Consider the following 21,462-nt stretch of genomic DNA (forward strand, 5'->3'; position numbering starts at 1 on the left):
ACCATACAGTGTTTTTTAACTGCAGAGCTCTATGCATGGGTGATTTGTTATGTATCTATTGATATTTCTAGGTTTATGACTTTATAAAACTAGAAAATTGAAAGTTTTGCTTAATGAGGGCGTTCAAAACTTGTAGTTATTTAAATGAAACACAGCTTCCGACAGCAAGGGTTATAATTCTACATGAATTTTATCTTGAATAAAAATGTAAAGTCATTTTTTCTTTCTATTTTAGAGTGTGGAGGTATGCTGACTGGTGCTTATGGTTCAATTACGTCTCCGGGATATCCTGGAAACTATCCTTCTGGAAGAGATTGTGTCTGGAGAGTTATAAGCAGTCCTGGCGTCCTGATAACATTTACTTTTGGGACCTTGAGCCTGGAGCACCATGATAATTGCAACAAAGATTATCTTGAAGTAAGGAATTGCATTTTGATAGACATGTAATAATCAGAGGACTATGGTTTGGTGATGCCAATGAATGATGACAATTTCTTAGCAAGAGTTAGCTAATCTATATTTAATTTTTTTAGCACTAGTTAACTATCTGTCCAGCCATTGTCTAAATCTTGCTGAGTCCCTATTCTTAATTACGTCTTCTGCTGGATTCCTTTTGTATCTGGAAGCAGACTTTCTTAACTTCCCTGGTTACTTTCTGGAATTGCCGAATTAATGAAATAAACACAAAGTAATGGTCATTTTCTCTATTGCGGGCTCAAATCTTCAGTTGTTTGTGGTACCCTGACACTGTGTTTCACAAGTTGACCATGGCGTTCCATAATGAAAATAATAGCGAATGTGTTGAAATGGGTTGGTAAATGGTAAGTCCTCCGAAACGTATTGATAATTCTTATCAGGAAGAAAGAAATTAGCCTGTATCCCTCCTGCCTATTATTAGTAAATGATTAAAACTTGGAGGACAAAAGGCTGTTGTATTTAAATGCCATCTGCTTATATAACAAAAACCAATCTCACTGCTGTCGAATTGATTCTGACTCATGGTGACCCCATAGGACAGTGGAACTGCCCCATACAGTTTCCGAGGCTGTAAATCTTTAAGGAAGCAGACTACCACATGTTTCTCCCAGGGAGCTCCTATATTGGGTTTGAACAGCTGACCTTTTGGTTAGCAACTGAACACTTTAATCACTGTGTCACCAGGTCTCCTTCTTATATAGGTGCATCAGAAGTGTTGCTTTCCAATTTGTAGCCTGAAAATATCATTAAGAAGATTGAGTTCTTACATTGTTCCTGTATTCTTTCCTGCCATCACATCACTCTCAGCATCCCTTTCAAGGAGTGCTAAAAACATAATACGCTTTTCAAAGTCCACTACAGAAGAATGGAGTGCTGTGGAATTATTCATAAAGGATGGAAGGATGAGGTGGTCAAACGGGTCTCCACAAGTTAAAGTCAGTAGTAATTTAGCAGTTTTAACAGTAGATTTGAAATCTTTGGGAATGACTGGAACATCTACCTTTTCCTAAAAATTCAGCAAAATAATCTTTTCAGTGTTGACATTAAAGTGAATTTTCTTGAAATGAATTTTCCACAAAGTCCATGAAATAAAAATTAGAGGTAGTCATTCATTCCTACATATTAATTCTGGCATACATGTGTAATAAAAACCATCAATCACTCTGACAAGAAAATACAAAGAAACATTGAAATTTATCTCTCAATTTTCAAGGTACAATATTTCAAGGAACGAGTTAAGTGTAAGATTAAATAATGCTCTATAACTTTGCTATCAGTAGAAAAATTAATTTACATAGAAAAAATTAGCTTGGGGTATTGTTTCGTTCATTGACTCCTTGGTGTTCTAAATGGTACAGAATTTGCAATTACAACAGAATTGTAGAAAGGTTAACATGATTATATAATAGATGAAAAGCCAACAATTAAAAAGGATTTCTAGGATCATATCACCAGTATTGTAATCCTTAATTACTATCAAAGTTGCACTTTTTAAATTCATTAAGTGACTTTATGTTGCATCTAGTTTGACTTCAAGGAGCTCTGGTGGTGCAGTGGTTAAGCACTTGGCTGCTAACTGACAGGTCAGTGGTTCTAACCTACCAGCTGCTCTGCAGGAGAAAGATGTGGCAAGTCTGTGTCCATAAAAATTACAGCCTTGGAAATGAAGTTCTACTTTGTCCACTAGGGCCCCTGCGAGTTGGAATCGACCGGATGGCAGTAGAAATCTGACTTTACTTCTTTTTCCACTTCTTACCCTCTTGAATACCTAGATCAAGCTGTGAATTGGTTGATGTTACTGCCATTCCATATTTTGTTTCCTTTGCATATATTTGTTTGGCTTCTTTTAGATTACTAAGGAGTTCATAATTTCAAAACAAGCAACTGTGGGGAAAACTAGGAAAGAAAACACGAAGTGAGATTAGAAACAACACCAGAAAAATTCGAAGTATATATCCAGCCTTAGAACTGAAATTCAGAAAGAAGATAAAGCATAAAGGATGATGGGAGAAGGAGACTATCCTTTACTAGACCCCAACCTTATACCAACAGAGGTGTTAGATAAATATATGATAGCAACTCACTTTTAAAGAATGTGTTGTTCCACGGTTAACAAAGACCTGGTTTGTTGAAATCTGGCCACTTTGAGCTTAATGATACATTCTTTTGTTTTAGATTCGAGATGGTCCAATGCCTACTGACCCCGTTCTTGGGAAATTCTGCACCACTCTTTCTGTCCCACCACTCCAGACTACAGGTCCTTTTGCCAGAATTCATTTCCATTCTGACACCCAGGTTAATGATCGGGGGTTCCACATCACCTATTTAACAACACCTTGTAAGTAAAAAAAAAAAAAAAACCTTGTAAGTAGTAACCTGCTAATTGGGAGTTCGATATGAATTTGAAGGCTAATGGTATACTTGTAACTGTGTTATATTTTAATATGATGTCAGAGATGGCTTATTTTGTCAGATTAATAACGTGTCTTTATAAATCATATATCCCTCATAGATACATCACAGAATTAATGAAATAGATGTTAAATAATGTCCATCTTCTTTTGACTGTGGTAAAACAGGTTTTTTTCTTTATCTTCCCTGTGTTATTAATGCTATATTATCCCCAATCCTTAAATCATGGGGCCCACATCATGGTAGAGATAGTCATTCACCCACCATTAGGTGGGTAAAAAAAGGCAGCTAAAATTAAATTGCTCACAATGTCAGTTCCCTAGCTATTCTTTATGTTTTGTTGAGAGAGATGTTGTTCATGGCAGAAAGGCAGTCTGTTTGAGATACTTTATGTGTTATGCCTGCATCAAGCCCAGCTGCACAGGGCCTGTGTTCCAGGGTCACATTGTCCCAGCCCCCGTAGTTTCCCTTCCAGTGAAACCCTATCAGCTAGTATGCCTTCAATTTCCACTTTCTAAGAAACAAACGAAACCCACCGTGCTTTTGATTTTAGGGCTGTAGAGGGTTTTGTTTATGACATTCATCCTTGTGCACTTGGTGAGAACTCACGGGAAAAATATCTCTTCTGTCTCAGTACCAGAAACAGTAACAATGAACATCTTTTCACTGGTCCTCTTTCTCCATTTACTTCAGGCTGACTTTACAGCCAACCTTTTGTAATTTGTGTAACCTTTGTTTTCTGTGCATATCGATTTTCCCCTGACCACAGCTTGCTATTCTGTGTTTATTTTTCCTTTAATCTTATTTATATAGTTTTATTTTATTTTGTTACATATGTTTTATAAACTGCCTCCAATCCTTTGGAATGAAGCAGAGCATAAAAGCATTTAAATAGCAATTTATGGAAGAGAAAAATAGATTGGAAGTTAGAGCATATATCTCTACATATATTTCTCTAGACGTCACATGTACATCTTACAAACACATGTCAAACTGAATATGTTATGATTAGAGGCATGCAGGGTATATGAGTGTGTGTGTAAATTTTTAAATAATTGGATCCAATGCTGGGAGCCAGAGGAATGGCCATCTGCATGACCTTTTCTTTCTCTTCCCTGTTCTCCTTAGCGGATCTGCCTTGTGGAGGAATGTACGAAGACCCAGAGGGTGAGCTCCTCTTTCCTGATTTGTCTGGACCTTTGACTCACAGCAGGCAATGTATCTATGTAGTAGAACAACCTCAGGGAGAACAAATACAAATCAACTTCACCCACGTGGAGCTGGGAGGCCAGAGCGGCTGTTCTCCGAGTTACATTGAGGTAACTCTTCCTACTCAGTTACCCAACCCTTAGATGATGCTTACTAACATTTTTACATCCAGTGGAGCAGCTTTCCTCAGATGGTTGCTGGACCGGTAGCATCCAGATCACCTGGGATCTTGATAAAAATGCAAATTCTCTCCCTTATCTCAGACCTCTGGGTGGGCTCAGCAACTATTTTAACAGGCTCTCCAGGTAATTCTGACGTAGGCTAGAGTTTAGAACAACTGTTCTAGAATATGAAAGGATCTGCCTAAAATAGTCACCTACTGATGGTAAAAAAGAGATTCGTAAGGGAATAGGCAAAGGACAGAAATGAAAGCTGAGAACAGAAATGCCAAATTACAGGCCTTAAATTAACTAAATTAAACCCAGCCCTAAAAGCTAAAGTGCAAGTAAACGCATAAGACTAATAGGACCAAAGATCCCAGAGGTTATCAGGACAATTCTGCGTGTGAGGGCACCCAGGGAAGTTCAGGGATTTATCTAGCTGGCCCCGCTGGCGGGTGGCATCCAGGACAATTCTGCATGTGAGGGGACCCAGGGAAGTTCAGGGATTTATCTAGCTGGCCCCGCTGGTGGGTGGCATCCAGGACAATTCTGCGTGTGAGGGGACCCAGGGAAGTTCAGGGATTTATCTAGCTGGCCCCCCTGGTGGGTGGCAACGAATGTTAAAGCATTAATTCCTGTGTTCGAGTTTAGGTTTTTTTCTTCATTAGTCTGGTTTGCTCTCTTTAACTTTGATTTAAGTATATGTAATGGCTGAAATAAGGAGCCTTGGTGGCACAGTGGTTAAGTGCTCAGCTGCTAACTGAAAGGTCAGCAGTTCAAACCCACCAGCTGCTCTGCGGGAGAAAGACAGTGGCAGTCTGCTTCCATAAAGATTTACAGCCTTGGAAGCTCTACGCCGCAGTTCTATTCTGTCCTACAGGGCTGCTTTAAGTTGGAGCCCACTCCACGGCAACGGGTTTATGGATTTGGAATGGTTGAGATCAAGTATCTGAAACAAAAACAGGCAGATTTTGTTTGTCTGACTTGATATTTCTTTTGCTTAATTATTGGTCAAGCCACAAATTAAAGTGTTTAGCAGGAGAGACAAGACATTTTTTTTGTTGGGCACAATCATTTTATATAAACTCAGGGAGGCATTTACAATTTTGTTCACTCACGTAAATTAGCCGAATTCATTTTTCTAGGAAAAACGGAGGTAACCTTCTGCCCTCTTCTTTTCTTCACACTTAGAGAGGAAATAGAATTTTAGCATAATATCTGGATTTAACTAAGAAGTGCATTTGACAATATATATATTTTTAATCCAAGAATTTTTATCTCAGATGGTAAGGTGAATGTGTATATTTATTCAATTTATGTTTTTCTAAAATCTCTCATAAAGTGCATAGAAGTTTTACACTCTGGAACAATTTTGGAATTTTTGTGTAAATAAAAATTAAATTTCCGACAACTAATGTTTTACTTTGTGAACAGTAAAAAAAGCTCACAACTCACCAGCATCAATTTCTGTCTTATAGTCCAGTCCAATCCCTGTCTGAAGAGTCGGCTTCGGGAATGGTTTCAGTCTTGGGCTAACAGAGGGTCTGGGGGCCATGACCTCTGGGGTCTCTCCAGTCTCAGTCAAATCATCAAGTCTGGTCTTTTATGAGAATTTCAGGTCTGCATCCCAATGTTCTTTTGCTCCATCAGGGATTCTCTGTTATGTTCTCTGTCAGGGCAGTCGGTGGTAGCTGGGTACCATCTAGTTCTTGTGATCTCAGGCTGAGGGAGTCACTGGTTTATGTGGCCCTTTTGTCTCTTGGGTTCATATTTACCTTGTGTCTTTGGTATTCTTTGTTTGGCTTTCCTCCAGGTGGGCTGAGACCAATTGATGCATCTTAGATGGCCACTTGCTAACATTTAAGACCCCAGACGCCACTGACCAAAGTGGGATACAGAACGTTTTCTTAATACATTTTATTATGCCAATTGACCTAGAAGTCCACTGAAACCATGGTCCCCAGACCCCCGTCTCTGGTACTCTGGCCTTCGAAGCGTTTGGTTGTATTCAGGGAACTTCTTAGTTTTTGGTTTAGTCCAGTTGTGTTGACCTCCCCCGTATTGTGTGCTGTCTTTCCCTTTACCCAAAATAGTTCTTGTCTACTATCTAATTAGAGAATACCTCTCTCCCTCCCTCCCCACCCTAGTAACCATCAAAGAATATTTTCTTCTGTGTTTAAACTTTTTCTTGAATTCTTATAGTAGTGGTCTCATACAATATTTGCCCTTTTGCAACTGACTAATTTCACTCAGCATGAACCGGTGCCCTGAATTTGGGCTTCTAGCCTACTGGACTGTGAGAGAATAAACTTCTCTTTTTTAAAGCCAAAAAAAAAAAAAAAACTCACAGCCAGAGAGTACTTACTATGTACCAGGTGCTGCTCTAAACACTTTAAACTAGTTTAATAAATTGAATGGTTAACAATTCCTGCTTGGTTACTGCCTATAAAAAAATTTTTTTTTTTTTTTTTGCCTATGGAGTATGGTAATTCACTGAATCCTCACAACAACCATTTTTATTCCCATTTTAATATTAGGAAACAGGCCCAGAGAAAATAAGTGACTTGGGCATGGTTCTGGAAACCCTGGTGGCATAGTGGTTAAGAGCTACGGCTGTTAACCAAAAGGTCGACAGTTCAAATCCACCAGGTGGTCCTTGGAAACCCTACGGGGCAGTTCTACTCTCTCCTATAGGGTCACTATGAGCCGTAACCAGGAAATCTGAATATCTTTGTCTAAGATCCTTTTTCTGTGGTAGCTCTGAGAGCCATCAAAGCAACTGGAATGATCTCTTTGGCTTTGCAGTACACTCAAACTGAATTTTCATTGATAATGAGCTGTATGAATTTCTCTGAATTGTTCTGAAAAGTTATCAGGAAAAAGAAAAAGAAAAATCATAGAACTGGCATTGAAAGATTTCACTTTATAAAACAGAGTGGCAGAATGTTTTGGAGTCAGAATGGGATTGGAGTGAATTCATCTAAATTCTTATTTTAATTCAGTTACCAGATAGCTGTGCAACTTTGGGCAGTGTTTTCTGGGTTCTTCAGTCCCTATTCCCATAAGGTGCCCTACCTAGTCCCCTAACTTTTGCAAAGATAAAACCAAGGAAATAAATAGTACGAGAAACTTGAAGAATTAAAAACACCATACAACTACAGAGTTTTCCTGGGCCAGATTTTCAGTGCCTGCCTTGAATTTATCAGTTCAGAGACAGCAGCTGAGACTCTTTCATGATTGGCCATTGAGGTCTCTACATTTTGATGTGCAGACATAGACACAAGGCCTTGAGAACATTTCACTCAAGAGTTGTTGACAGAAAAAATAAAAGAACTCTGTTATTCAGAAGAACAGATAACATACAGTGATTTGAGCAAGGTTTTCTATTATATCCTTAATCATCTAAAGGAATACATCCAATTGATTTGTCGAATTTCAGCATCAGCAAGGGCTTCAGAGGTCATCTAAGCTAGAGGCTTAATTTTACAAATGAAGAAATTGAGGCACACAAAGGTCAGATTCTAGTTCTTGTTGGAGTAGGATTTAAATTTACCTACACGGGAATCTAGGTAGACTCGCTGAGTTAGATTAAAGCAATTGTTATGAAATCTCTCTCAGTGGGAAAATTTGTGAACAAAACTTCTTATGTTTTGTTTTTGAGTACTTTGACTTCTCTTAATAGTGATAGTAGAAGAAAGTGATTCAGGCACCAGAGTCAAATGACAATCTTATGACTCAACATCTTGCTCCCCAAAGTGATGGTTTCATTTTTAAAAGTGATACCTAAAAAGTGAAATGTTTAAGCAAAGGAATAAAAAGAAAATGATTGATGGTATTTCAGATACATTGGTAGTTTGGAGGGGAGATGATGTCATCAATTAACTTGAAACCAGACCACCTAAAGTTTTAGAAAGAATAAAGAGCAAAGAAGTAACTCTGGAGAGATGCGGGAGAATGACTGTAGAAGGTTTCTATTGAGTGTGAATAGAAGTACTGTTAAGAATCTTAGATTTTCTCATTATGTGGTTCTAGATGCTTTGTTGCCATGTGAACATATCTTCTAAATGAGGATTAAGATACCTTTCCTTGTGTATCTCTTTCATGCATAGTGTTGTTTTGAAAGACTTACCTTTTGCTCGGTAAGTAAGAGAACTCTTAAGAATTCATTTGAGAATAAAATTTAACCACAAAAGATAACAAATGTGGCGTTGCCCAAATTCAACGTAGCATATCTTTTTTCTTTTAAACCCTTTCAGGACCCAATTATTTCTGCTCTGAATATTTGCAAGAAGCATACATTTATGTATTATTTTTTTGACTTATCTTTCTCTCTTGACTTTAAAATTTCCACTTCTAAAAGCACACATTGCTCATGGGTAATGCAGTGGGAGTGGTAACAGAAGAATGAGTATAGCAAGAATAGATCAACTGTTAGTTCATCTGTTCTTGTTTAAGAGAGCTTTTCAACTGTATAGAGGCATTCAATGAATGTGACAGAAACGTCTTTCCAGAATAGAAAGCAGCTCCTCTCATTAATATTTTATAAGTGATTTAAGCCATGAGAACTCCGAGTGAAGGACACATAAGATAGTAATGAAAGTTTAATTTTTAATCCCAGAGGATGCAAGTAATAGGCAGAATAATAATTTCAGAAGCTGATACGACATTAAGGCCAGGCCTTGGGTTCGGGTATGGAGGGAAATTAATAGAATTGTTCACCTCAATGAATCTTCTTGGCAAACCCCAAATCGTCTTCCCTCCCATCCCCTGAGACTGGGAGGAAGGGGAGGGAGAACAGCCTTCATTGAAAACAGGATGGCTTCTAGGGGAAGATGTTGTTTCTTGGAAGTGGAAAGTAAACAAAAATAAGTGGCAGAGAAAAGTTGAAAACTATAATAAATAAGATAGAATGAACTCAGTTACATTGAATTTAGTTCCTGAAATCTAGAGAATGTGTTTATTTTTTACATGTATCATTGAATCAGAAATCAATTATATTTTAGGCATCTATGACAATCCCAGTAAATCTACAAAGCAAAAATTATATATGTATCTCTTTATACCATCGTGGAACTAAAAATTATGATATAAATTTTTTAAAAACACCCAATTGCTTGGAACTGTAGAAGCTCTCTCCTAAATATAGGACTAAAAAAGAAGTAAAAAATGAAATAAAAGACTAAGTAGAAAATAACAAACAGAAAGTACTATGTATCAAAACCGGTTAGTTGTGACCAAAGTCTACTTACTCCCAGGTAAAATCCTCAATTTAAAGTTTTAAAAAAAAGAACCCAAAATTTTGAAGGTGGTTGAGTGCAACAAAGCAGGAGCACTGAAGCTTTTTCTTCCTCTGAGCTCTTTTCTTCTGCTTTTCCACCTCCTCCTTCCCTCTCTTGCCCAACTCCCACCACTCCAGCTATCCTACGCAGCACTCCCACATGCCTGGCATGTCTTTAGATTAATCCAAATTCACAAAGGTCTTCCTTTTGTTATTTTTTAGGCATTGAAGCTATTCAACTACAGCTTTATGATTGGTGGAGGGAGAGCTATATGTTGGTCTGCCTGAGCATGGGTGCTCCCCTCAAGAGGACTTGCCCTTAGAGTCTCGTGGCTGTGATTCACAGAATTAGGTGTAAGGGTATAAACCCAAATGGCAGAGAAAGAGTAGGGCCTCTGACAACTGAAGCTAGAGTGTAGCTGCTGCAAAGCAAACACATTGGAATGGGCAGAATAGTATTGTTTTTCAGTTAAGTACATTTAAAAATTAATTTAAGTTCAAAGAAATGGCTTTTTGTAGTGATGGCAGAAAGAAGGAGAAATGGGGAGATGCTCAATAGTTTGTATTCTTTAGCATACTGGATTTTGGCCGAGATAGAAATGCTTGGTTGGTTTCTTAGCTCTGTTGTTATCAACGCAGTTAATTATTTGGCCATCCTGGTCCTTTCTAATGAAGTAATAAAATATGTCATTACTCAGGTGAAGTAATTCTACATGTTAGAGTAATGGAAACCAGGAAAAAGTCTGAGATGATAAAACCTTCTAGTTTTGGAGTTGTGAGAGCTTATATAGAGCCAATCCTTGCTGTAAGTAAAGGAATTGCATGCTTCCTTTGCAAACCCAGTGGAGCAAGTGTGATCGAGAGGAATTAGCAAGAATAAAACGATATGGAAAAAGCATTAATGAAGAACAGTAGAAACTACTAGACCAAAAACACAGTATGGCCAGTACTTCTATGATATACATGAAAACAATACTGGGATGGAAGCATGATAAAGGACATTATCTGTGATAATAAAAGCAAAATACATAACATCTGTAAATCTCAGTTTCCTGATCTGTAAATAGTGATAATAATATTACTCTCCTCAAAAGGATTGAGAGATTATTCATTTGTTTATTCATTCTACAGATATTTATCAAACAGCTTAAGTGCAAGGCACAGTCCCGGGGGTAGGTATAAAAATAAATCTTAAACAAATAAATACACAACTGCATAATTTCAAATTGGGATAAGTATTGTGAACAAAAGGAACAGTACTATGAGAGAAAATAATAAGCTACTGACTCTAGATTGAATGGTTGGCGGTAACCTCCCTGAATATGTCACATATGTCGCCTGAAGCTGAAAAGAAGTTATCAATGCAAAGAGCCAAGAGAAAGAGGATTCTCAGTCAAGGAACAACAGGGTCCTAGAGCCTGAATTGAGAAAAAACTTGACGTACTCAAAGAATTGAAAATAGGCCACTGTGGCCTATTTTTTCCCTAGTAGGAGAGGAAAAAAGAAATTAGAGATATGTAGGCAAGAGCTAGATTCTGTGGGACCTTGTAGGCCCGGGCTAGAGATTGGATTGTGTTCTAAATGCAAATGAAAATAATTGAAAGCTATAATCTTAGCACAGTGCTTGGCTCACAGTGTTGTCGTTGTTGTTAGGTGCCTTCAAGTTGGCTCCTACTCATAGCGACTCTATGCACAGCAGAACAAAACACTGCCCGGTCCTGCGCCATCCTTACAATCGTTGTTATGCTTGAGCCCATTGTTGCAGCCACTCTGTCAATCCACCTCTTTGAGGGCCTTCCTCTTTTTCCGCTGACCCTGTACTTTGCCAAGCATGATGTCCTTCTCCAGAGACAGATCCCTCCTGACAACATGCCCAAAGTATGTAAGACGCAGTCTCGCCATCCTTACCTCTAAGGAGCATTCTGGTTATACTTCTTCCAAGACAGATTTATTTGTTCTTCTGGCAGTCCATGGTATACTCAACATTCTTCACCAACACCACAATTCAAAGGCATCAATTCTTCTTTGGTCTTCCTTATTCATTGTCCAGCTTTCACATGCATATGATGTGATTGAAAATACCATGGCTTGGGTCAGGTGCACCTTAGTCTCCAAGGTGACATCTTTGCTTTTCAACACCTTAAAGAGGTCCTTTGCAACAGATTTACCCAATGCAATGTATCTTTTGATTTCTTGACTGCTGCTTCCATGGCCTGTGATTGTGGATCCAAGTAAAATGAAATCCTTGACAACTTCAATCTTTTCTTCGTTTATCACTATGTTGCTCATTGGTCTGGTTGTGAGGATTTTTGTTTTCTTCATGTTGAGGTGCAATCCATACTGAAGGCTGTGGTCTTTGATCTTCATTAGTAAGTGCTTCAAGTTCTCTTCACTTTCAGCAAGCAAGGTTGTGTCGTCTGCATAACGCAGGTTGTTAATGAGTCTTCCTCCAATCCTGGTGCCCCGTTCTTCTTCATATAGTCTAGCTTCCTGTATTATTTGCTCAGCATACAGACTGAATAGATGTGGTGAAAGAATACAACCCTGGCACACACCTTTCCTGACTTTGAACCATGCAGTATCCCCTTGTTCTGTCCGAACAACTGCCTCTTGATCTATGTAAAGTTTCCTCATGAGCACAATTAAGTGTTCTGGAATTCCCATTCTTCGCAATGCCTTTGCATAGTCTATAAAACACAGGTAAACATCCTTCTGGTATTCTCTGCTTTCAGCCAGGATCCATCTGACATCAGCAATGATAACCCTGGTTCCACGTCCTCTTCGGAAACCAGCCTGAATTTCTGGCAGTTCCCTGTCGATATATTGCTGCAGACGTTTTTGAATGACCTTCAGCAAAATTTCTCTTGGGTGTGATATTAATGATATTGCTCTATAATTTCCACATTTGGTTGGATCATCTTTCTTGGGAATAGGCATAAATATGGATCTCTTCCAGTCAGTTGGCCAGGAAGCTGTCTTCCATATTTCTTGGCATGGACAAGTGAGCACCTCCAGCGCTGCATCTGTTTGTTGAAACATCTCAATTGATATTCCATCAATTCCTGGAGCCTTGTTTTTCACCAATGCTTTCAGAGCAGCTTGGACTTTCTTCTTTCAGTACCATCGGTTCCTGATCATATGCTACTTCTTGAAATGGTTGAATATTGACTAATTCTTTTTGGTATAATGACTCTGTGTATTTTTTCCATCTTCTTTTGATGCTTCCTGTGTCATTTATTATTTTCCCCACAGAACCCTTCACTATTGCAACTCGAGGCTTGAAGTTCTTCTCCAGTTCTTTCAGCTTGAGAAACACCGAGCATGTTCTTCCCTTTTGGTTTTCCATTTCCAGCTCTTTGCACATACCATTATAGTACTTTGTCTTCTCGAGCTGCCCTTTGAAATCTTCTGTTCAGTTCTTTTACTTCGTCAATTCTTCCTCTTGCTTTAGCTGCTCGAAGTTCAAGAGAAAGTTTCAGAGTCTCCTCCGACATCCATCTTGGTCTTTTTTTTTTTGTTTCCTGTCTTTTCAATGACCTCTTGCTTTCCTCATGTATAATTTCCTTGATGTCACTCTACGACTCGTCTGGCCTTTGGTCACTAGTGTTCAAATCTATTCTTGTGATGGTCTCTAAATTCAGGTGGGATACACTCAAGGTCATATTTTGGCTCTCGTGGACTTGCTCTGATTTTCTTCAGTTTCAGCTTGAACTTGCATATGAGCAATTGATGGTCTGTTCCACAGTCGGCCCCTGGCCTTATTCTGACTGATGATATTGAGCTTTTCCATCGTCTCTTCCCACGGATGTAGTCTATTTGATTTCTGTGTGCTCCATCTGGTGAGGTCCATGTGTATAGTCACTGTTTCTGTTGGTGAAAGAAGGTATTTGCAATGAAGAAGTCGTGTCTGTCAGTTTGTCATACTGTGGGGGGTTGTGTGTTGCTGTGATGCTGGAAGTTATGCCACCAGTATTTAGATATCAGTAGGGTCACCCATGGAGGACAGGTTTCAGCTGAGCTTCCAGACTAAGACAGACTAGGAAGAAGGACCCAGCAGTCTAATTCTGAAAAGTATTAGCTAGTGAAAACCTTATGATAGCAGTAGCTCACAATGAGTGATCACTAAAAGTTAACATGACTACGATGACGATGATGACCATGACACCAGGGAGAAGAAGAAAGGAAAGAAGAAGGTGAAATATTGGAGTGTGAAATCAATCATGAAGGAAGACATTTCTTGGTAAAACTAGACAAGTATCCCCGATTTCAGCAAAGCAGATTAGAAAAGAAATCGGATAAGGAATACATTTAGCCTACTGATAATGGTGTTAGAGGGGCATGTTTCATGAGGCATTAAACACTTTAAAATTTTGACTATGAAATCATCAAATATACTTATGAAGAACCAAGGATAATAACCAAAGTAAATAATTTTTTAGTCCCTTGTATGTCTCCTCTCACCTCTCATTTGAGGTGGGGCTGTATGTCCTCCTGCTTACACAAATTAACGCAAAGCTAGTCTCCAGGATCAAGTCTGTATTTAGCTAAGGGAGACATGAGTCTGAAGCTCATTTCACAGGAAACCACATGTTAAACACAACCATATGGTAGAGTTCTGTTTTCACCTTTTGGTTACACTAAATCCAAGTGCCAACATATTTGGTTTGCTTTAAGAGTTAATAATTTTAGAAATTGTTATATAAAAACAAATCTGAATACATAGCAAACATAAAGTCATGAGCACACTCATTAAGACATGCCTTTCGTTGGGACCTGATCCATTCCGGATGTGAAAGCTTACTACTTTCTAGGCCCTATATCTCACACTTAAAATTTCAGATGAACTGTATTTTTCAGCCCAGTTAATTTTAGCTTTCTCTACAGGAAATAGTTCCTCTACAAGAACTATGTGGTTTCTATGAGTTGCTTCTATCCAGGCAATTGTTCAATCTGATGAATGTAAAATAAAATCAGAAGTCATTTGGAATACTCCATAGCCTGAAAATCTGGGTCACAGGTTATATTGTGGGTCTGAGCCTGAAACAGTCAGTGTCTGCTCGGTGAGTAAGGCAATCAATGAGAAACCTGGGCCTGGCCTGCAGAACACTAGAATTTTTAATTAGCCCTTCTTTATTGTCATTTCTTGGCAAATGTAATCTACTATAAAGAATGAATTTGTTGGGACCCCTTTGGAAGTGATCTTGACATGGCCTCGCTTGACTTTCTAAGAAAAATACTTTGTTTACTACAGACCAGGTAGATTAGTCAGCTTTCTCTAGGTTATACTGCTGTAACAAATAGCCTCCAAATTTTTGTGGCATACAGAAACATACATTTATTTTTTTTTTGCTAATGTTACATGTTGGTTTTGGGTCAGTTGCAGCTCTGCTGCTCTGTTCTCTGTGTCTTCTGCATCCTAGAACCTAGGGCCTTGGTCTTGTGACAGGGGAAAGTAAAAGATCGTAAAATCATACACACAATGGTTCCTCAAGCTTCTACTTGGAAATGGGTACATCACTTCTGTTCACATTCTTTTGGACAAAGCAAGTCCTATGACCAAACCCACAGTCAGTGAGAAGATGTATTAATTCTTCCTAGGGAGACACTACAAGTCACATGGCAATGAATGTAAGTGTTTCATCCTCTTACAAGGAGGGAAGTGAATAATTAGGAAGAAAAATACAGTCTATTAAAGTTCACAAGCAGAAAGGAAGTTTTTTTTTTTTTTTTAATTTTTATTGTGCTTTAAGTGAAAGTTTACAAGTTGGTCTCTCATACACAACATTTATATACACCTTGCTGTATACTCCTAATTGCTCTCACCCTAATGAGACAGCACACTCCTTCCCTCCACTCTCTCTTTTCGTGTCTATACGGCCAGCTTCTGACCCCCTCTGCCCTCTCATCTCACCTCCAGACAGGAGATGCCAAGATAGTCTCATGTGTCTACCTGATCCAAGAAGTTCATTCTTCACCAGCATCGTTTTCTATCCCATTGTCCAGTCCAATCCCTGTCTGAAGAGTTGCCTTTGGGAATGGTTCCTGTCTTGGGCTAGCAGAAGGTCTGGGGACCATGATCTCCAGAGTCCTTCCAGTCTCGGTCAGACCATTAAGTCTCGTCTTTTTATGAGAATTTGGGGTCTGCATCCCACTGCTCTCCTGCTCCCTCAGGGGTTCTCTATTGTGTTCCCTGTCAGGGCAGTCATCGGTTGTAGCCGGGCAACATCTAGTTCTTCTGTTCTCAGTTGATGTAGTCCCTGGCTAATGTGGCCCTTTCTGTCTCTTGGGCTCATATTTACCTGTGTCTTTGGCATTCTTCATTCTCCTTTGATCCAGGTAGGTTGAGACCAATTGATGCATCTTAGATGGCCGCTTGCTAGCATTTAAGACCCCAGATGACACTCTCCTAAGTGGGATGTAGTATGTTTTCTTAATAGATTTTATTATGCCAATTGACTTAGATGTCCCCTGAAACCATGGTCCCCAAACCCCTGCCCCTGCTATGCTGGCCTTCAAAGCATTCAGTTTATTCAGAAAACTTCTTTCCTTTTGGCTTAGTCCAGTTGTGCTGACCTCTCCTATATTATGTGTTGTCTTTCCCTTCACCTAGAAGTTTTTTTTTTTTAAGATGAAAATGCACAAGTCCTGGAATATTGAATACAGGGAGTGCTGCAACTGTATTTGAGGGCACTTTAGACCATTTGATGAGTTTTATTTTAATGTCCCTTTCAAAAAGGTGGTGGTTAAGCTATTGTCATATCTGGAATCCAGGGACAGTACAGGCCTTCAGAATTAATGAGGTTTTATTTCAACAGAGAGAGAGAGAAACACAGCCAAAATCAATTCTACCTTCTAGGTTTAAGGCCCTAGAGCCCTGTAAGTTCCTCTTAAAACATTTGGATTGCAGCTGCCTTTCTCCTTGCGAAAGTCCTTGAATTTCATTAGCTAGGGCCCAAGGGAATGCCCCACTTTAGCTTACTCTGATGCTGTTCGGCTGTTTTTCTTCCTTCTTGTCGTTTTCTAGTGGGCAAAATAGAAAAGAGAGACTACAATCTTAGAAGAAGCAAATAGAACTCTGGAGGATTAGAAGAAAAAATAAAGGAAGATTAGAGAGCAGGAAAATATCTTATTCTGTTTTATGCTTTCTGGTTTCCAGGAACTATAGTATGTCTACATTTCTAAAAAAAAAAAAAAAATTCAACCAGCATACCAAGCCTTAAAATTAATGAATCAACAAGTATTTGTCAAGTATATATTATATGACAATATGTGAAATTTGTGATACAGATGTTGTAAAAGATCAGAGAAAGGAAGTCATGTGGGTTTGAGTCAGTGGAAAAAGCATGTGATTTTTAATGTCTGTGTTAGACACCATCATGAGGCTATACTTTATTTAATAACTCCCCTTCTATTAGACATTTGGAATATTTTATTTTTCAAAATTTGTTTTTGTTGAGAATATACACAGTAAAACATGCGCCAATTCAACTGTGTCTGCGTGTACAATTGAGTGACATTGAGTCCTGGAACCATTTTCGCTCTGCTTTTCTGAATTCTTCCCCTCTCACTGCCCCTTAAGGTTCCTATCTAATCTTTTGAGTTGTTCCTATCACTTTGCTCCCATACAGATAGTTCTTTTAAAAAAGCATAATGCACAAGGCAGACATTTTTTACTGGTTAAGCTAGACTATTATTTGGTTTTAAGAAGACTTCAGGGGATATTTTTGGCTTAAGGTTTGAAGATTATTTCAGGGCAGTAGTTACAGGGGTTCATCCAGCCTCTGTGGCTCCAGAAAGTCTGGAGTCCATGAGAATTTGAAATTCTGTTCTTCATTTTCCCCCTTTTGATCAGGATTCTTCTATAGAATCTTTGATCAAAATGTTCAGTAATGGTAGCCTGGCACCATCTAGTTCTGGTCTCATGGCAGAGGAAGCAGTTGTTCATGGAAGCAATTAGCCACACATTCCATTTCTTCCTCCTGTTTCTCACTCTTCTTACTCTTCTGTTGCTCCAGGAGATTAGAGACCAACTGTTATACCTTGGGTGGTTGCTTGCAAGCTTTTAAGACCCCAATACTATCCAATGAACTAGGAGGTGGAACAGAAACACTAAACATGTTATTAGGCCAATTAACTGATGTCCCACGAAACTATGACCCCAAACCTTCAAGTCGAGGAATCAAATCCCATGAAGTTTTTGGTTGTACATAAGCAGGCTCAGCTGCTATTTTTTTTTTTTTCATTGTTATGAATGTATCTATCACACAACTTTTGCCATTTCAACTTTTTTTGTTATACGACTTATTGATAGCATTTACAACAATTGACTGTGCAACCCTACCCTTAAAAATCAATGCCATTTTTCCATCACTGTTAACTCCACCCCCATTTTCCCTTCCCTTCCACCCTGGTAACCACTAATAAACTTTGTTCTCTATACATTTCCCATTTCTTCTCTTTTTATATAAGTGAGGTCATACAATATTTGTCCTTTTGTGATTGTCTTATTTCACTCAGTATAATGTCTTACAGCTCCATCCATATTGTAGAATGTATCAAGACTTCTACTGGCTGAGTAGTGTTCCATTTTATGTATGCACCACATTTTTATTTATTTTTTATCCATTCGTTTGTTGATGGGCTTCTAGGTTGTTTTCACCTTTTGGTTATTGCAGATAGTGCTGCAATGACCATTGGCGTACAAGTCTATATTTGAGTCTCTGCTTTGAAGTCTTTTGAGTATATCCTAGAAGTGAAATTGCTGGGTTGTATGGTAGTTCTGAGGAGCCCTGGTTGCTCAGTGGTTAAAGACCTTGGCTGCTAACCCAAAGGTTGGTAGTTCGAACCCACCAGCTGATCCATGGGAGAAAGATGTGGCAGTCTGCATCTGTTAAGATTTATAGCCTTGGCAAGGCCATGGAAGTTCCACAGACACATCCAAACTCCATAAGGGACTAAATTACTGGGTTGAGGGATCTGGGAACCATGGTCTCTGGGAATGTCTAGCTGAACTGGCATAACATAATTTATAAAGAAAATGTTCTACACTCTACTTTGGTGAGTAGTGTCTGGGATCTTAAAAGCTTGTGAGCAGCCATCTAAGATACTCCACTGGTCTCACCCCATCTGGAGCAAGAGAGAATGAAGAAAACCAAAGACACAAGGGAAAGATTAGTCTAAAGGACTAATGGACCACAAGTACCACAGCCTCTACCACATTGACTCCGCACAACTAGATGGTGCCTGACTACCACCACCGACTGCTCTGACAGGGATTACAATAGAGGGCCCAGGACAGAGCTGGAGAAAAATGTAGAACAAAATTCTAACTCACAAAACAAAAAAGACTAGGCTTATTGGTCTGGCAGAGACTGGAGAAACCGTGAGAATATGGCCCCCAGACACCCTCTTAGCTCAGTAATGAAGCCACTCCTGAGGTTCACCCTTCAGCCAAAGACTAGACAGGCCCATAAAACAAAATGAGACCAAATGGACACATCAGCCCAGGGGCAAGGATGAGAAGGCCAGAGGGGTCAGCAAAGCTGGCAGTGGGGAACCTGAGGTCAAGAAGAGAGTGTTGACATGTCATGGGGTTGGCAACCAATGTCACAAAACAATACGTATATTGTTTAATGAGAAGATAGTTTGCTCTGCAAACCTTCATCTAATGTAAAATTAAAAAAAAAAAAAAAAAAAAAGATTTCCAGCCTTCAAACCCTATGGGGCAGTTCTACTCTGTCCTGTAGGGGCACTACGAGTCAGAATTGACTGGACGGCAGTGAGTCTTTTTTTTTTTTTTTTTTTTAATGCTAGTTCTATTTTTAGTTTTTTGAGGAACCACCACAATGGCTGTACCACTTTGCATTCCCACCACCAGTGGGTAAGGGGCCAAGTTTCCCCACATCTTCATCAACATTTGCTATTTTATTATTATTTTTTAAATTTAGCCATTCTAGTGAGAGTAAAAGGGTATCTCATTGTGGTTTTTATTTACATCTCTCTGATTGCTAATGACACTGAGCATCTTTTTATGTGTGTAGTGCCTTTTGAATGTCCTCTTTGGTGAAATGTTTATACAAGCACTTCACCCGTTTTAAGATTAGGTTATTTGTCTTTTTGTTGTTGTCTAAGTTTTACATATATTTTGATTATTAGATTCTTATCAGGTATATGGTTTCTGAAGCTATTCTCCTAGTTGATAGCCTGTCTTTTCACTTTTTTCTTAAAGTTTTTTGATGAACAGAAGTTTTTAATTTTTATGAAGTCCTATTTACTCATTTGTCTTTTGCTGTTTGTGCTTTTGTCATTAGATGGTGCATTGTTAAAAGCTAGGGCCAACAGCATTATCCCTGCATTTTCTCTTCATAATTTTATGGCTTTAGAAGGCACTTTTAGGTCCTTAATCCATTTTGTATTTGTTTTTGTATATAGTGTTTTTGTATATGGATCCTATTTCATTTTTTTCCATGTGGAAATCCAGTTTTCCCAACACCATTTATTGAAGCAACTTTTCTTTCCCCACTGAATAGACTTAGCACCATTTTCAAAAATCAGTTAACCATAGATGTGTGGGCTTATTTCTGGACTCTTGATTTCCTTCCATTGGTCTATATGTCTATTGTTATACCAGTACCAGGCTTTTTTTTTTTTTTTTGGTGGCAAAAAGTAGAATTCTATCATTCTTTCTTTCTTAAAAGTTAGTATCTTAAACTTGTTTTCTTTTTTTTTTAATTGTACTTTAGATGGTTTACAGAACCTAGCTTCTCATTAAACAGTTAGTACGTATATTGTTTTATGACATTGGTTAACAACCCCATGACATGTCAACACTCTCCCTTCTTGACCTTGGGTTCCCTATTACCATCTTTCCTATCCCCTCCTGCCTTCTAGTCCTTGCCTCTACCAGGCTGTTTTAAAATCAGGAAGTGTGAGTCCTTCTACTTTGTTCTTCTCTTTCAACATTGCTTTAGCTGTTTGAGGCCTCTTGCCCTTCCGTATAAAGTTAAGGATTGGTTTTCCATTTCTGTAAAGTAAGCTGTTGGAATTTTTATCAGGACTGCATTGAATATATAGATTGCTTTGGGTAGTATTGACATCTTAGCAATATTAAACCTTCAAATTCATGAACATGGAAGATCTTTCCATTTATTTAAATCCTCTTTAATCTCTTCCAGCAGTGGTTTATAATTTTCATTATTTAAGTCCTTTCAAATATTTTAAATTCTTATTATGGATCATAGTTTGATGTGAATCCTTGTATAATAGTATGTGCCTGCAACTTGAACAATTTTCATAAGATAGAGTGCTAGAAGTGGAATTAGTGGGTTCAAGAGTAAGAACATTTTGAAAGCTCCTGATACATATTGTCAAATTATCTTCCCTAAATTTATTATTTTACCAGTGATGGGTGACAGTATCTGTGTTATTGTATTTCTCACCAGCTTTGAGTTCCATACTTTTAAAATCTTTGACAATTTGGTGTGCGAAAACTTGTCTTCAACTAGCTCTTAACTGACATGTCTCTTGTTCCTAGTAAGATTTTTTTTCCATTTATTTATTAACATTTATAATTCTTATTTTATGAAATTTTTATGTCTTTTTTCCATATTTCTCTGCTTGTCAGGAGGATATTAATTCCTAGTCTGTTATACCTATTGGTTTTACATTTGATTTTGTATATTTAATTTTTTTTGATTGGATTTATTTTAGCATATTGAGATTGTAACTTGATCTTTTTTTCTAAGCAATTCACTTTTCCCAAAATTATTTTTTGAATAATTCCTCACTTTTCCAATGATTTTAAAAATATGTACTTTTATATATATAAAAAAACTTTTATATAAAAAAAAAATACTAGAGCTTATTTCAAAGCTCTCTATTACATTTAATTCATATTTCCAGCAATTATTTCTCTAAATCAACGGT

General features: G+C 38.2%; 1 protein-coding gene across 1 annotated transcript in view; it reads left to right on the forward strand.

Moving 5' to 3' along the window:
- The window catches only part of CUBN (cubilin), a 341,241-nt gene that overhangs the window by 36,811 nt on the left and 282,968 nt on the right, over nucleotides 1-21,462 (forward strand). Inside the window, exons 15-17 of the mRNA XM_049881914.1 lie at nucleotides 236-417; nucleotides 2,653-2,815; nucleotides 4,018-4,208. Of these exons, the coding sequence (XP_049737871.1) occupies nucleotides 236-417; nucleotides 2,653-2,815; nucleotides 4,018-4,208 (536 nt within the window). The remainder of the gene's footprint in view (nucleotides 1-235; nucleotides 418-2,652; nucleotides 2,816-4,017; nucleotides 4,209-21,462) is intronic.

The sequence above is a fragment of the Elephas maximus genome, chromosome 4 (assembly GCF_024166365.1).
Source record: "Elephas maximus indicus isolate mEleMax1 chromosome 4, mEleMax1 primary haplotype, whole genome shotgun sequence".
In the NCBI taxonomy this organism is placed as follows: Eukaryota; Metazoa; Chordata; class Mammalia; order Proboscidea; family Elephantidae; genus Elephas; species Elephas maximus.